At 37.5% G+C, this 14,988-nt stretch overlaps 1 protein-coding gene across 6 annotated transcripts in view; it reads left to right on the top strand.

The window, feature by feature from the left end:
- The window catches only part of GRIA3 (glutamate ionotropic receptor AMPA type subunit 3), a 652,505-nt gene that overhangs the window by 626,019 nt on the left and 11,498 nt on the right, over positions 1-14,988 (top strand). For 3 of the 6 annotated variants that reach the window (XR_013992917.1, XM_081042112.1, XM_081042116.1), the window contains exons 13-14: positions 770-1,017; positions 1,578-1,692. Coding sequence is in view for 5 of the 6 variants with exons in the window: in XM_081042112.1 (XP_080898238.1) it covers positions 770-1,017; positions 1,578-1,692 (363 nt within the window). In the remaining variant the exon portion in view is untranslated. The remainder of the gene's footprint in view (positions 1-769; positions 1,018-1,577; positions 1,693-14,988) is intronic. The other 3 variants (XM_081042113.1, XM_081042114.1, XM_081042115.1) reach the window with 1 other exon arrangement.

The raw sequence follows: 14,988 nt of genomic DNA, 5'->3' as shown, positions 1-14,988 counted from the left end.
ATATATCTGGGGTGCTATGTTTATTTCTAGACACTCCAATTTAAGAATGTACCTATGGAAGAAAGACCAAAATTGTGAGGGTTCTGTAAATAGTATTAGGTGTAGGTGAAATTAGCCTGATGAAGAGATGAGGAGGGTACATAATAACAACCTTGCAATATTTGAAGGGCTATCATGTCACAGAAGGAACAGAATTGTGTTTGCATAGCTGTAGCAGGTAGTACTAAAGAGTGACAGTTATAGAGAACCAAATTTCATCCCTGAATAAGGAAATATTTTCTTTTTTTTTTTTTGGAAATATTTTCTTACAATAATTAATACCCTGTGCTGGAGTGGCTGGCTAAAAGGAAGTGCACTCCCTTCCAATGGCTTTTTTTTTCAGGTAGGTAAAGGATAATCATTTAGCAGGACATTGTAAGGGAGATTTCTGCATTAAGATTGAACTAAGAAAGTGTTTTTGAAACTAGATTGCAACCAATTAGTGGAGCCATGAAATCAATTTAGTGGATCCTGATCAGCATTTTTAAATAAATTAGAATAGAACAGAAAATATCAGAGAATATCATACATAGCAAGGATGAGTATGGTTTTGAGAAATCTATTCTGAAACCATGTTTACATATCCCTATGTATGAATGTATCTACTGGGTTGCAGTGTAACATGTTTTTCTTACTATTAATGACAATAAAAAATGTTTGAAAACCACTGCCCTGAGGCCTCTTGCAGTTATAAATATGGTAGCTCTAAGAATTTTTATCTCTGTTGCAGAGGTCCAAAATTGCTGTCTATGAGAAAATGTGGTCTTACATGAAATCAGCAGAGCCATCTGTGTTTACCAAAACAACAGCAGATGGCGTGGCCCGAGTGCGGAAGTCCAAGGGAAAGTTTGCCTTCCTGCTGGAGTCAACCATGAATGAATACATTGAGCAGAGAAAACCATGTGATACGATGAAAGTTGGTGGAAATCTGGATTCCAAAGGCTATGGTGTGGCAACCCCTAAAGGCTCAGCATTAAGGTGGGTGGAATAATATAACAATATCCGTGTTGTTATAGTATTCCACCTACCCTGATGCATTTTGTTGTCATTTTCTTTCTTGTGGATTTTGAGGTAACGTTTAAAACTTTAAAACCTACAATATTCCATGGAGTCAAATAAGACGGTAAATTATGGTTTCATCTATTTAATACATCCACTTTTTCAATGTTCTCTCTCTGTGTTGTCCTCTCTGACTGTTTGTTGCTGTTTTAATTTTATAGTTCAACAGCTTTTTCAATTTAGATGGTAAAAGCCAAGTTATGGTGCCATATGTGACAAATGTTAATTGCATGGATGTGGTGTTCTTGTTACTTTTTTTCTCAAAGACAATTTCCCCATCCCGCACACTTCAGTTTTAAGCAAATGTTATCCTCCATGCCACCTTCCAATATTTAACCCTGTATTTGCTGTACAGACATTTTTATAGCTCCACGTTCTGTGAAATTTAGCCAATTTGTCCTCTTGTGCTCCTTTTTATACGTTAACTATTTCCTAAGCATTTGTGCATTTTCTTACAAGTTATGTTTTATCGTTTCAAGAAATGCTGTTAACCTGGCAGTATTAAAACTGAATGAGCAAGGCCTCTTGGACAAATTGAAAAACAAATGGTGGTACGACAAAGGAGAGTGCGGCAGCGGGGGCGGTGACTCCAAGGTCAGCCTCAATGTCACCACAACCGGGTACCCTTAGTGACGAGTAATCGGCAAGACTGTTATCTTATTATTGAGGAGAGAGCACAAGACTCACACATAAAGTGGAATGACCAGGTTATTCGACTGCCTGGCAGCTTTGGGAACTAGAAAGACTTCAGGGCACTGCCCGCATTTTTGATCTAACTTGGGTCCCTTCTTAAACTCCCAGACAGAGGCTCCCTATCCACATCCTTTTTCTCCTCTCACACAGTAGACTGGTTGCCTTATGAAGGGTATGGTATGGGTTTCACTGCCCTAGGCTTTCAAGAGCCAAAGGCTTTCCTTAAGACTGTCCCCGCCTGCCTCAGTTAAGTGGTATGAGAAATCAAATCAATCTTTAAAAGGTTATAGCCTTTTTTTTCCCTAAGGCATGATATTGCACACAGAGGTTGGTTAGTTGATTAGAGATGGCTTTTTCAATTATGTGTTTAAATGATGAGATGTTGTTCTGTATATGTGATGGCCTAGTTAAGCTGGCCCCATTTAACTTGAAATCCAAAGAACAAGCTCGGTTTCAAGTTAAATGGGGTCTTTCTTCAATAGGCCACCCCATATACAGACTTTGCAAAGACATTTTGTATATTAAAACAAGTGTGTCACCTAACTGTGATACTCTGTGTGTATGCATATTTGATTTGGCTTTTCCTTAGCCATGTTCTCGTTTAGGTAGGTCAAATTGTTATCCAGGCAGCTACCGTGAGAAAACCCATCTTACTTGGCATTAATTTGGCTCCTTAATGCTCTTTGGGGCTAATAAGAATGAATAAACTTCATCCAAGGAAAAGAAATAAGGGCAAGCTCAGAAGCCATGATACCAAGTGATGTAAAGACCCATTTGGTAAGTACAGGAGAGGACCTGAAAACAGAATCCTCCATGACCCAAAGGCATGAGAATTATATTGAAGCATGATCAGTTCTTCTGAATCCAAGAATCCATGGCATCTTAAGGTGAAGAACAGTGTTTCCCAACCGCAGACCAACAAGCAGGCAAAGCGAAAACTTTTCTCCTTTACAGACAATGGTTACACATCTGCTCCTCTCTTTCCCTCTCCATTCCTCGAAATACTGACAGAAAAGTTAGTTTGCTGGTCTGCAGTATAACATGGGTTTGGAAACACTGGTACAAAGCACTTTCAAAGAAACAAATTTAGGGACAAATTTCTTTAGCATATATCTTACCAAGCACTGACAAGGTCTTTTGTTGTAAAGCCTTGATTAACCAGAACTCACCTAACCAGTACCCAAACTAATTGAACTTACCCCCCCCCTTAGTACCGACATTGATGAGAAAGCAGCAATAGTACTAAAAGAGAATACTGCAAGAAATTGCTTTTTTTTTAAATCACTTGCCAAGAGATGATCTGTAGTTAAGTCACATTCAGCTCTGTCTCATGTGTCTTCTCTCCATCTGGATTGACCCTCAAACATTAGAGACTATTTTCCTGAGGCGAGAAAGTGGATACAAGTATTTTGAGAAAAAAATATGTTATTAGCCAAGAATGAAACAAAATGAGTACTCTTATTGAACATTCCATTTATCTCATTTGGATTCCAATTAGTCAAGATTTTACTATGGGTTAAAAAACAGTAACTTCCTTTCTTACTAGTTTGAACTAATAACATGGACAATTTAGCCAAGCTTTTGGCACGTTTGAGTTTTGCAATGGCTAACCTGAGGCCTACAGTATTTAGCACCTTCTTCCTGGTCTTTTACTCGTGTTAATAACAGGCCGTGGAGAAACTATGCCACTGATGTGAGTTGCAGAATGAAAATTGAGCTGAATTGGATACATTGCTCTGAGGAATTCACCATTCATACTCAGCATGGCTAAAAAGGAGCCATGGGCTGTATCAAGATGACTCTAAAACATCCACATGATGCCAAGTTGCCAGAAGTTTTCAAATAACCAAATATTTGATGTTACATAAACAAAAAATTATCTGCACACATTTGACTAAATTTTTACTTTTCACCCAGATGTTTTGGTGTCATGAAGACCCCTAACAATTTAGACCAGCTATTTACTAATTACAACCAGCAATCAAACATTTTTTTCTCAGCTGATAGTACTGAAATTTATCAAGTAACTTTACTGCCAGCCCATGATTTCCAGGTTATCTGTTTTTGATATGCAAATAGAAAAATATTTCAGTAGATCCTAAATGTTTTCAACTTCTTTGACCATAGGTCTACCTGCCAGGTATCTTTCAAATCAGTTTTTTCAGTCATTCCTCCAGCCAAACTTTTGAAGAACGTCAACCCCTTTCTCAACTGTGGATAATAATGTGATCAGTGCTGCATATCCCAGGATTGCTTATTTAATTTCTGGATTACCAAGAAGTTTGCCTTTATCTTCTTCCTTCTTGCTATCTGCTATTTTCTAAGAGTGAGCGAAAGAAGGAGCAAGAGATGAACTTGACTATGTTTTACCACTATTTAGTGGTAATGCCAAAAATAAATCAATGAAGAAGAAAGCAGAAAAGGCAGTGAAACCTCATTAATTTGGAGCCCTGTAATTTATAATCTGCGATAAACGGAACGGGGTCCAGTTTACAATCTAACTTTATATTATCGGGGGCGAGGTGAATAGAGGTTTGTTAAGCAAATGATGAATTTGGACTAGATTGCTAGTTGAATTTTTCCTTAAGACAACAAACTTTTTTCAAATGTTGGGAGCATGTATTAGATATAATCATATTCATTACAAATCTATCTGCTAAAGTAGTGCTCATGAAACCTCCACTAATGCAACGTTTTATAGTGAGTTTGAATTACAAAATAGACATAAGGTAATAAAACTGTTGTTCTTCAAATGGATTTTGTAATTCAGGACTTACTCATTCAGACAATCCCTCCCTATTAGTCCAAATCAGTGAGGTTTAACTGCATTAGCAAAATGGTTTGAGAATTATACTTCTTTATTGTATCCCATCCCCAGTTAACATGACAATTGACTGCTGAATGTACTATCATCTCATAGAGAAAGTGAGACCCAGAGATAGTGGTAACTTTGAGAAGGTCACACAACTAATGCTGTCACAAATCTCTGCAGATTTTCAGGGTCATCTCTTGTGATAATATTGCAGACAGCAATTTATCACATCTATCCATCCAATGAGCGATGTGAATCTGATTGAATGCGACATATTGCCATAAAAATCAGGTTCATTCTCAACCTTGGTTACAAGGCAAATAGCATATTTAAACCATTCCAGCCCTCAGGACTGATTACTAGAAATGACAGTAATCACAAAGCCTGACATTTATGAGTGCTTCTATTTTTGCAGAAACACATCCACACCTATTATCTCTGAAACCAGGAGAGGGAGAAAAACCTGTACTACTTATCTCTCTGTCTGTCACCTGCAACCTTCAAGTAAAAATAAATTGGCAATTATGTTAAATTGTTGACTCCCCCCACCCATGAAACATTACACATTCTAAGCCTTTTCTCAAAAAATTACTAGTCTATGGAAGGAGCTGGCAACTTTTCAGGCTGTTTTAAATGTGCACACGCTTAAACTAATGAAATAGATTTATTTTATTTTTATTTTTTTATTTTACAAGGGATACAAGGAACTAAGACAAGGTCAGTTACTGAAGTAGCCCCTGAACCAGACCTACAGGCTAGAATTAAAATAATGCTTGGTTTTACCAATTTCCTAAACCTGGTCTAATAGGGCCTAAACAAATCAGACTTGATCCTTCCTTAAAGGACTGTAAATGCACGGGCAAGGATCATAGAAATTAGAGCTGTTTTTTAATCTGCAAATCGCCCTTTTGTGTTAGTACTTTATTACAATGTGTGTGCAAATGTAGTAATTAAGAGCTAGCAGGTTGTTTCAGTGATAAACCCAGATCACCAGAGGTTTGTGACACAACCAATGAAAGCCTGTTGTTGTAAATCACAGCAGAATGGGGATTTAGCTTCTGAACTGCCACATAACACATCAGTCTCTCTCCATAGCTGCCTGTCACCTCAAACTTTCAAATTCTTCTTATCCCCGCCCCCACTATGCTTCATTCCCTTAATCTTGGGTAAAGGGCACCAATTTAGCTTTCCCTGTGTAACCCTACCTTACAAGAAAAGGTATGGTCAGTGAAAAACGCTATTTGTGACTGGGGGGGACAAAGTATTATGAACCCCACCTCACCCTAGAATTGCCCTGGGTTTAGTTCTACCCAGGAGTTTAAATAGACTTCCAGTGTCCATGTTTTCTAAACTGAAAATCAGCACACTTTGTATGCTTTTGGGAACATTGGAACAATATGTTTAAATAGGACCATTCTGAACCCCTTGACTGCAAGGAGAGTTATATAATATGTATCTTGTAAGGCATATAGGGAAGTAAGGAATGAGGATGAAATATGCAGTTAAACTTCCATTAATTAAATAAATGGTTGGATGATAATTATAATTTATATAATATTGATAGAGAAATGCATTTTAATTATCTTCAAATCTGTATAGGGACTAGATTAAACTAGTTAATGTAATGCTAGGAAAGAACTTAGGGAACTTATTTTAATAAGTTCAAAACAGCTTGCAATTAAAATTAGTTGTGTTCTTTTGCACAAGTGCTTTTAAAGTACCTAAAAACAATTTGTTCTCTTAAGAAATTCAAACACGTTTCTCCTCCCTGTCACTAGCAATCTTATATTTTTTTAATCCCATGCATTTGCTTAGCAAGTCTTCTATTCAAAGACAGTGAAAAGTTATATTTTAAGACAACCCATTTCCAATTGTCCTTGTCTTCCTATTCAGTGGTACATAGATAAATGAGGCGATACTGTATTTCCCATATGTATAAATGAGATCCTCAATTTTATGTGTATTTCTTCTTCTTCCATGTATGTCTACAATTCTCCTCTCCTATTCCACTGTCTCTTAAGCTCTTCTCTTCCACACCCAGAATTCTTTGACATTCTTGGGCCTTGAATAACAGATGTGAATCTGCATCTGCCTTTTACCTGCAACAAGATAGACCTTTTAAGGGCAGGAACCACCCCTAAAGGTAGACATTTTGGATACCGAGAGTTAAGATGGATCCCGATGACTCCTTATTGACACTGTTATGTGTGTAGGCAAGAATCATTACAGATCGACGGCATTTCCTGGGTCTTAGAAGAAGTTCCTATGAATCACCAAGACTGGTTTGAGATCGAAGAGTAGGGTGAGTATATTATGATCTTCGTTGGTTTGCATGTCTCTGTGCTGGTGCTGCCTCCTGGAAGTATGAAGAACCTGACAGTTTTCTTTTCTGGAAGTGAATAAATTTGCTCCTTGAACTTATTCAGGTCTTTCTCCCAAGAGCAAACCCTCACTTTCTCTCAAGTGGCTGCTCCAAGCAAGGGACCTCTTTTCCTTAAGAACTGAACCAACCAGTCCAACGACTGCCAAAATCATTGATTTTGCCAGATGGTGTTAAAGAATAAATTCTACCACCGGGAGGAGGGGTGTAATGTAATCCAGAAAGAAAATATATATATATTAATTAACCCATTCTAGTGATTTTTTCTAATTGACTGGGTGACCTTAAATGGTTTCTATGATTAAAATATGATTATTTGTTTTTGGTGTTATCCTGATAACTTGAATGTGCTTCTTATTAACACATAATGACCAAATGCCCAACACCAGAGCTACAGAAAGAGCAGCAGGAGTGAAAAGCCTGAAGGTAAGAATGCTGTTATACAATTACCAAAAGGAAAGACACTGGTGCAGTGGCAGAATGCAATGTTAACATCTGTGCCCTTTCTGCGCCTCTAAGACCATTTGGTTTCCTTTCATTTGGAGAGAAGTCTCTCCTCAATCTCTGAAACATAGGATAGCCCATGGAAAAGTAACATGAAACATTTGAAATGACTGAAATACTTTCAATGAGGGTGGGAGCTGAGGTTGGTGGAGCAGGGTGGGGACAGATTCCTTTTATGGAGAACAGTTGAAATCCATTCTCTTTTGATTTTCTAGAGAGCGGTATAGCATTTGGCCCTTGGCACATGAAGCAAATCCCTATTGGTCAGAGGTGACAAAAGTGTGGTCCAAGTTAAGTTAAAAATTAATTTCATCTGGACTTGAAACAGATATATCTCAAAATATAGACCTAAGGCAATAACATGCTTTACATTAGAAAAAAATAGAGAGAGATAAAATGAGAGGGAGAGACTGACTCTGCTAGTGTTTCGTGTCTAGCATCACTGCTGGAAATGCAAATAAGTGAATGCTAGAATGCTTGCTAGAAGAGGGCATTATCTGGCCTGGCATGGCAACCAGTAGTCAGCTTTCATATCTGATATCTAGACTCCATTTGTTGTAATCTGTTTGGGTATAAGCTAAACTAATTATTTTTCTATGGGTCAGGGTCAAGGGAGAGCTGTTAGGGGGAAAAGAGGGTGCTGGCATGCATCAGATTAAACTCTGAATGGTATCTTGCCAAGAGTCAGGGAAATGAACTAGAAGTCTTCAGAAATACAGTCTCTGGTACAGATCAGTTTCTCTATTATCAGTCTATGCCTCTCTTTCTGTGTGCCACTGGGATGATCTAAAGAAAACACACTATGTGTAGCTGGTTAGCTCAGTTGGTTAGAGCAGCCTCTTAGCAACAAGGTTGCCAGTTTGATCCCTGCATGGGCCAGTGTGAGCTGCGCCCTCCACTACTAGATTGAAACTACTTGATTTGGAGCTTATGAGTCCTGGAAAAACACACTTAAATAAATAAAATGTTTTTTTTTTATTTTAATTATAAAATAAAATAAACACACTTATACGTAAAAAAAACCCAACCAAATTTTATAGTTTGAGTTTTTAATGGATCTTAAAACCAAGTTTTCAAGTGAATCATATCAATTATGTACTTGGGAAAATATCAGCAGCAACATTTTAAGTTTCTCTACTAGGACCTCTTTCCTGAGGTCCTTCTCTTTGTCAAGGATAAATCAAGTTAGAAGTCTCCCCAGACAAATTGGGTTATATGAGAAAGTCCACAACCACTAATGGTTTTAGATTCCTGTTCTAGAGGGAGAGGTTGGACAAAGTCCCAGTTTGGCAGAAATCCATCAGTAAAATTCACTACTTGTAGAATCAAGAAGTTTATCACTTTGAATTTTTTGGAAATGCACTGGCTTTAGCCCCATATCTACAAGTGACTTCTGAGACTGCTTCCCTAGCATAAACGCTCATCAGTAGTTTTCAATCACTGGTATTCTTAGGCCCTCAGTAAAATGATTCACAGCTTTCAACTCCTAATGCTATATGCATGCATTATTGAATTTGCTCTTTGCACTCTATTAAATTATGATCTCATTAGAAAGGAGTTAAATAAGTTTGAGCTACATTTTTAAACTACATAGATATAAATACTCTCTCAGAGGGAGCTTTCAACAGCTAAGCACTGCATAATTGCAAACCATTGTAGTTGTACTTGTGAAATGAGGGTTGCCCTGGTGGCCAGAGTCCAGTATGTGCATGCTCCCTGGTTATGGAGAAAGCTCAGTTTTTCTCCAAGGGTAGAAGGATTGAAATAGCTTAAACACTCATTTTTCTAGAATCTTGCATCCACAAACCCCTGTGAAAATAAATGGGTAAAAATTTTTAAAGAGGGCTGCAGACACTAGTGTAGTCTAGGCCGTATTTTGAACTGCCACAGCCTCTAAGAGATACTATATGGAGAGGTAAATCCTTTCACTACACATATCCCAAACTGAAAAGAATGTAAAGGACCTTAGAGTAAATTTTTTCACCCAGCAAAGAATCTTCTCTTGCTTGTTCATCAATTGGCTTCAACTTAATAGAACAAGACCTACCTGGGCAGAGACATATGCACCTGCCTATCTTTACAACAGGTCCTCGAATAATGTCGTTTCATTCAACATCATTTCATTATAACAGTGAGATGTGGTAGGAACCTAACTCTTGTTTATATCAATTAGCCTTTGGTAAAATTGGTTTTGTTATATGTCTTTTTGATTAAAGTAGCAGAACCTATCAACGGTGTTAAGTGAAGGCTTATTGTACATGTCTGTGATTTCCCAAGTGATGCTAGGACTTCTTCAAAAAAGGTTAGGAAAGAACGTGAGCTATTGGAAAAGTTGACTTGTCACCAATGAAACCTAAAATACCTTCAGTAAAAAAGCCAGCAAAACAGAGAATGGCTGTCCTTCCTCCAGTGGGGTGAAGATAATTCTAAAATGTTATTCAAAAAAAAATCACTAGGTACCAAGAAACAACTGTTAGTAACTTGGAATGAAGTTTGGATGAGGCATAAAGTGAGGGGAAGGCTTCCAGCTTAGGCTGTGATAAGTTTCCATTTCCATCATCCAGATAATTGTGTTGTTAGAGCAGGTTTCTAACTAAATATGCAAATGCGTCCTTGCTCATATATTTCTTTTGTTTCTTTGTGATCCTTGTCTTTCTCCATAACCTGCATATTTACACATGTATCTATCCTTCCTAAGGACACTACTGAAGAACTCCTGGCATCATTAATTAAACAAACATTTGCTTTTTAGCTCTAAAGTCATTTAGAGCAGAATATGCCCCACAATCTCTCGGGTGAATGAATAATACTACATTCTGGGTTCCTATATTTTTCAGTCCTAGAACCATATCCATAGTACAAATTCTTATCTCAACCCTTCTAAGATCATTATTTAGAGAAATCAAGTTGGTCATTAATTTGCAAGGCCATTTTTTTCTCTTTTCCACTACGGGGAAACTCAGCACCCTCAGACCACTCTCTTCACATTTCTGTGATCATAAAAAAGAATCTAACGTGGTTCCAACTACCTATTTTAGGTATTTCCTGAAATGAAAATTATAAAATAAATTGGACAGTTCTTTTGAAATATATAAAAATTTTAGTTACTTCAAAAAAATAAACAGCTTCTACTTTCGCAGGGGAAAAAATGGTCTTCTCATCATAAAACTGTCTTCATATTTAATGTTGGCTATTACTAAGATAACATTGAACTTTGAAATGGCTGGTTGGTATATTGCAGGGACGAGCTGGGAACCTGGACCATTGTCACCTGTGGCTACATGCCTTGGATTAGTGAGCACAGACCTTTGTAGCTGAGTTATTGCTAGGTGTGGATGACAGAGATAAGAAGAAATATGTATCAGTCAGTTGTTTTCTTTAAAAGTAGAACTCATTTTCAAGGCATTATGAATTACTTACAACCTCTATTTAAAAAAAATATGGAATTGTGCACCTGAAATCTATGAACTTTACTAACAATTGTCACCCCAATAAACTTTAATTAAAAAAAAATAGACAACATTCCATGACTGTTCCCCACACTCAATAATCATCATCTTGCCACAGGTCAGCACTACCTTCCCATACTTTTAAATGACTATCTAATTCTCATTTGCTCTTACCCTCTTCATCTGATCAACAATGCATATACATTTTTTTGTAACTTAGGTGCAGTAAACCGTTTTCTTCTTAGGGGAACTTTACACCTTGCCCCCACCCCACCCTGAACATTTTTAAAACAAAATGGAACAAAGAGTTGGCATTTGTAAACAGTTACTTCTTGTTTCATGTCCCATCTCTCAAGAAGCTGTGTAGTTTAACAAGGAATGTTGTTCAAACTTAAAGGTGTGCAATTCTCATGGTGGAATTTCAGGTATCACTAAGGAAAATATTTTTGGACAGGGGGGACATTCCCAGATCCCCTGAAATTACATCACAAAGCTCTCCTGTTCTCTCCCTAAGCTTGCCACCTCATGCCCTTGTCTTAGTAGGGTTCTACTCCGCAAAAAAGTTCATATCAAGCACTTCAAAGGAAAGAATGCCCAACTAATTTTCATGATAAGAATTTGTTTAATTCTTTCTGTTCTCTATTGAGGTGAGTACAATAAATATTTCTGACTTATAATTCTCTTAGGTACCAGTAATTGCTCTGAAACATTACCCTGGAGACATATTGCTACACCACAGTGGCAGGCCACAGCTGCAAAATATGCCCTTGCTAGGTTGATAGTTATTTGGAGTATGGTCGTCCCTAAAAAAAAAAATTAATTATAAACATCCAAGCCCAAAGAACAAAAATAAGGAGAACTGCCCTTACGTGGTTTCCATTGGAGAATGCACAGTACAGAGTTGGATGTATGTTAATTTTCCTTCTGACCTGCCCCACAATTTGCTGTGCAGGCTTGAGTATATTGCTTAACATATTTGTACCTCAATTCCTTTACTTGTAAAGTAGAGACCATAAATCTACCTTCTTAGAGTGACCATTAAACTTGACCAATAATAATAGTTCTTATAATAATTATGTGAGTACTAAGCTGAAATACAAAATTCTTAAAGAGACTTATCTATTCAACAAATATTTATTGAGAGAACTATTATTCTAAGTGGGGATATAAATACATAAGCCATGGTCACTGACCTTGGAAAGCACACAGTGTCGTGGGAGATACAAGACATGGGCAGAAATAATTAGGCAAGGTAGAAGAATAAGAAGAGGAGAAAATATATTGGAGCAGGAAGAAAAAAATGGTTTCATGGAGAAAGTGACATTTTAAATGACCAAATGCCCACCCAGTTCCACTTCCTTTACCAAATTGTAAGTGTGTCAGGGGTGTGTCAATAGATTTGGTTGATTTGGATCGAGCTAGGCAATACATCCAGTAACATACAGTAAAAGAAAAAATTACGGCAGTTTTTCTCTGCCATCTTGGGAATGTATTCCACCCCATAGTAACATAGTGTTCTAGGAGATTTGGCCTTTAAAGTAGTTTCTTTTCTTGGCAGCTATCCTAACCTTGTTAAGTGGTATTATCTGATGTATGCTCCTTGGTTGTGCTGCTGCTTGAAATGTACTTCTCTTTCATTATTATTCGGAAGTTCACAAATGCACATTGGATCCCTGCCAGATTTGATAAGCCCTGGGACTTTATTTTTCTCCAATCAAATAATAAACCTCTAAGAGTATATCATTTGTCAGATTTATCTAATGTCCTGGGATATCAGATGAGGTCTGGATGCTCTAAGGCAGTGTTTCTCAACCTCGGTACAATTGACATTTGGAGCTCTGTTGTGGGGGCTGTTCTTTGCATAGTAGGGTGTTTAGCTGTATCCCTGGCCTATATGCTGTAGTTGTACTTGTGAAAAATTACCCCCCACCCAGCTGTGACCATGAAAAATTACCCTAGACATTGCCAAATAATACCTGGAGAACAAAATCACCCCCATTTGAAAACCATTGCTCTAAGGTAACCTCCACTGCAACTGTGGAGGCCATGGGCTTACAGAACAGTTACCAGCCATTCTGTGGAAGCCACTGTATAGCCTAAGGCAGGGATAGTGGATTTGTCAGGAGAAAGATGCTAAATTGCCAACATACTGAGCCTGGGTTTTGGCAAGAGTGGATGGTGGCAGCTCAGAATAGGCCCATCACAGGAAGCACCTTCCTTCCTCCAAAACCAGTGCTTTTCAAACATTTTTGCCCCAGGATCCCTTTATACATTTAAAACTTACAGGTAACCCCCAAAATTTGGGTGTGTGTGTTATGTGTATTAATATTTAGCATATCAGAAATTCAAATGCACAAATGTATTCAATTAATTTGAAAATAATAAATATAATATGTTAACATAAATACCACACTTTTATGAAAAATAAATATATTTTTCCAAAACAAAAATAAATTAGCAAGAAGTGGCATTGCCTTACATTCTTACAAATCTCTTTACTTTCTGGCGTAATATAAGAGAACAGGATTCTCGTTGCCGTTGTTTTATTTGATCTGTTGTGATAGCACATGTCATGTAGCTTCTGTACATCATTAGGAAATAAGAATGAGAAGGGCAAGAATGTCTTGGTATTATTATAAAAATAGTTTTGACCTCACAGACCCTCTGATGAAATGGTTGCAGGGATCCTCCAGGGGTTCTTGGACCACACTTTGAGAACCACTGCTCTAAACTACCATGTCACACTTTTATCAACCTAGCTCATTTAAGAGTCGACAAACATTTTTAAAACCCAGGATTTCTAGGTAGAGATCTCTATTTGGACCTTAGTGTAAGTGCCTTTAATCAGACTGCTCTGTTCTTGAGAGTAGCTGTACTGAAAAAATTGAATGAAGTAATTTGAAGAACATAGTATCTTGAGGGAGAACAGGAGCTGGTAAGGGCTTAGTCAGAGCGCAGCATAAGGATGCTGGGCCCTTTGCAATAAAAAAAAAAAAAAGGAAGCACAGAAAGGATGAAGGGAATACTTTGTACTTTTTCTTGTGGTCCTGATGGAATCAGTCACCCACATGCCGTTGGAAAGCATCTTCCCTGTAATCGGAGCTAACTGCCAGAATCTTGAGCCTAGGTGCCAGTGCCTAGCATAAGGCATAGCGCTGGGGGAGAGTTAATCGTGATAAAACAAAAAATAATAGGAGGAAGAGGAGAGAGAGAGAGAGAGAGAGAGAGAGAGAGAGAGAGGAGCTGAAGAGTGGGGTTTAAGAGAGAAGGCAATTACAACACTGATCTCAGGACTGTAGATGGCCTGTCTGTCCTTTAAAAGTCTAAGACTTAACTTTCACTGTCAATAATATCTTAAATAGGTTCAAAGATTTTAGTATTTCCTGTTGCTTTACATTCTAAGCAACTAGTTGGCATTTGAGAAGCCTAAGTCTCTGAGCATTGATTGAAAGGACTTGTTTAAAGTATAAAAGGACCTTAATTTCCTGGTGAGCTACAAAATGCAAATATTCTGGCTTCCAAGCCTTGCACTAACTGATAAAGTGTCACCTCCCTGACACTAAAGGTTTATAGTTTTGCAAATCTCAAGTACTCTGAAATTGCATATTATTTTTAAATGATGATACATTTCTCAGAATATATAAAGATGAGATGGTCCCTCTGTTCTCAACAGCAAAGTAGGGAAGAAAAGAAATAGGTGTTGGGGCCTTGGTCTGATTGAAGCCAGATGTCTGTGACAATAGGAAGTCTTGTCAATGACGGATATGTTGAAGGGTCTAACTTATCCAAAATAAGCTAAGAAATGTTATGGCATGTTCATAGTTATATAAATATGTCTGCTTTCCTTGTTAAATTGGTGGCATTCAAAATAATATGTACTAGTATTGGCAATATTGTTCATATGAATCTGAACAAACAGTAGTTTATTTCCTCATAATAAAAGTATGCCACCCTCTATATATAATGCATTTTTTATCCAAAATTATAAGGGATACTTTATTTAAAATCCATTAGCTCTAGAAAGACAATAGGGTAAAGTTCATTATTCCCAT

This window comes from Rhinolophus hipposideros (genome assembly GCF_964194185.1).
Source record: "Rhinolophus hipposideros genome assembly, chromosome: X".
NCBI lineage: Eukaryota > Metazoa > Chordata > Mammalia > Chiroptera > Rhinolophidae > Rhinolophus > Rhinolophus hipposideros.
This window is presented reverse-complemented; position numbering and strand designations above follow the sequence as displayed.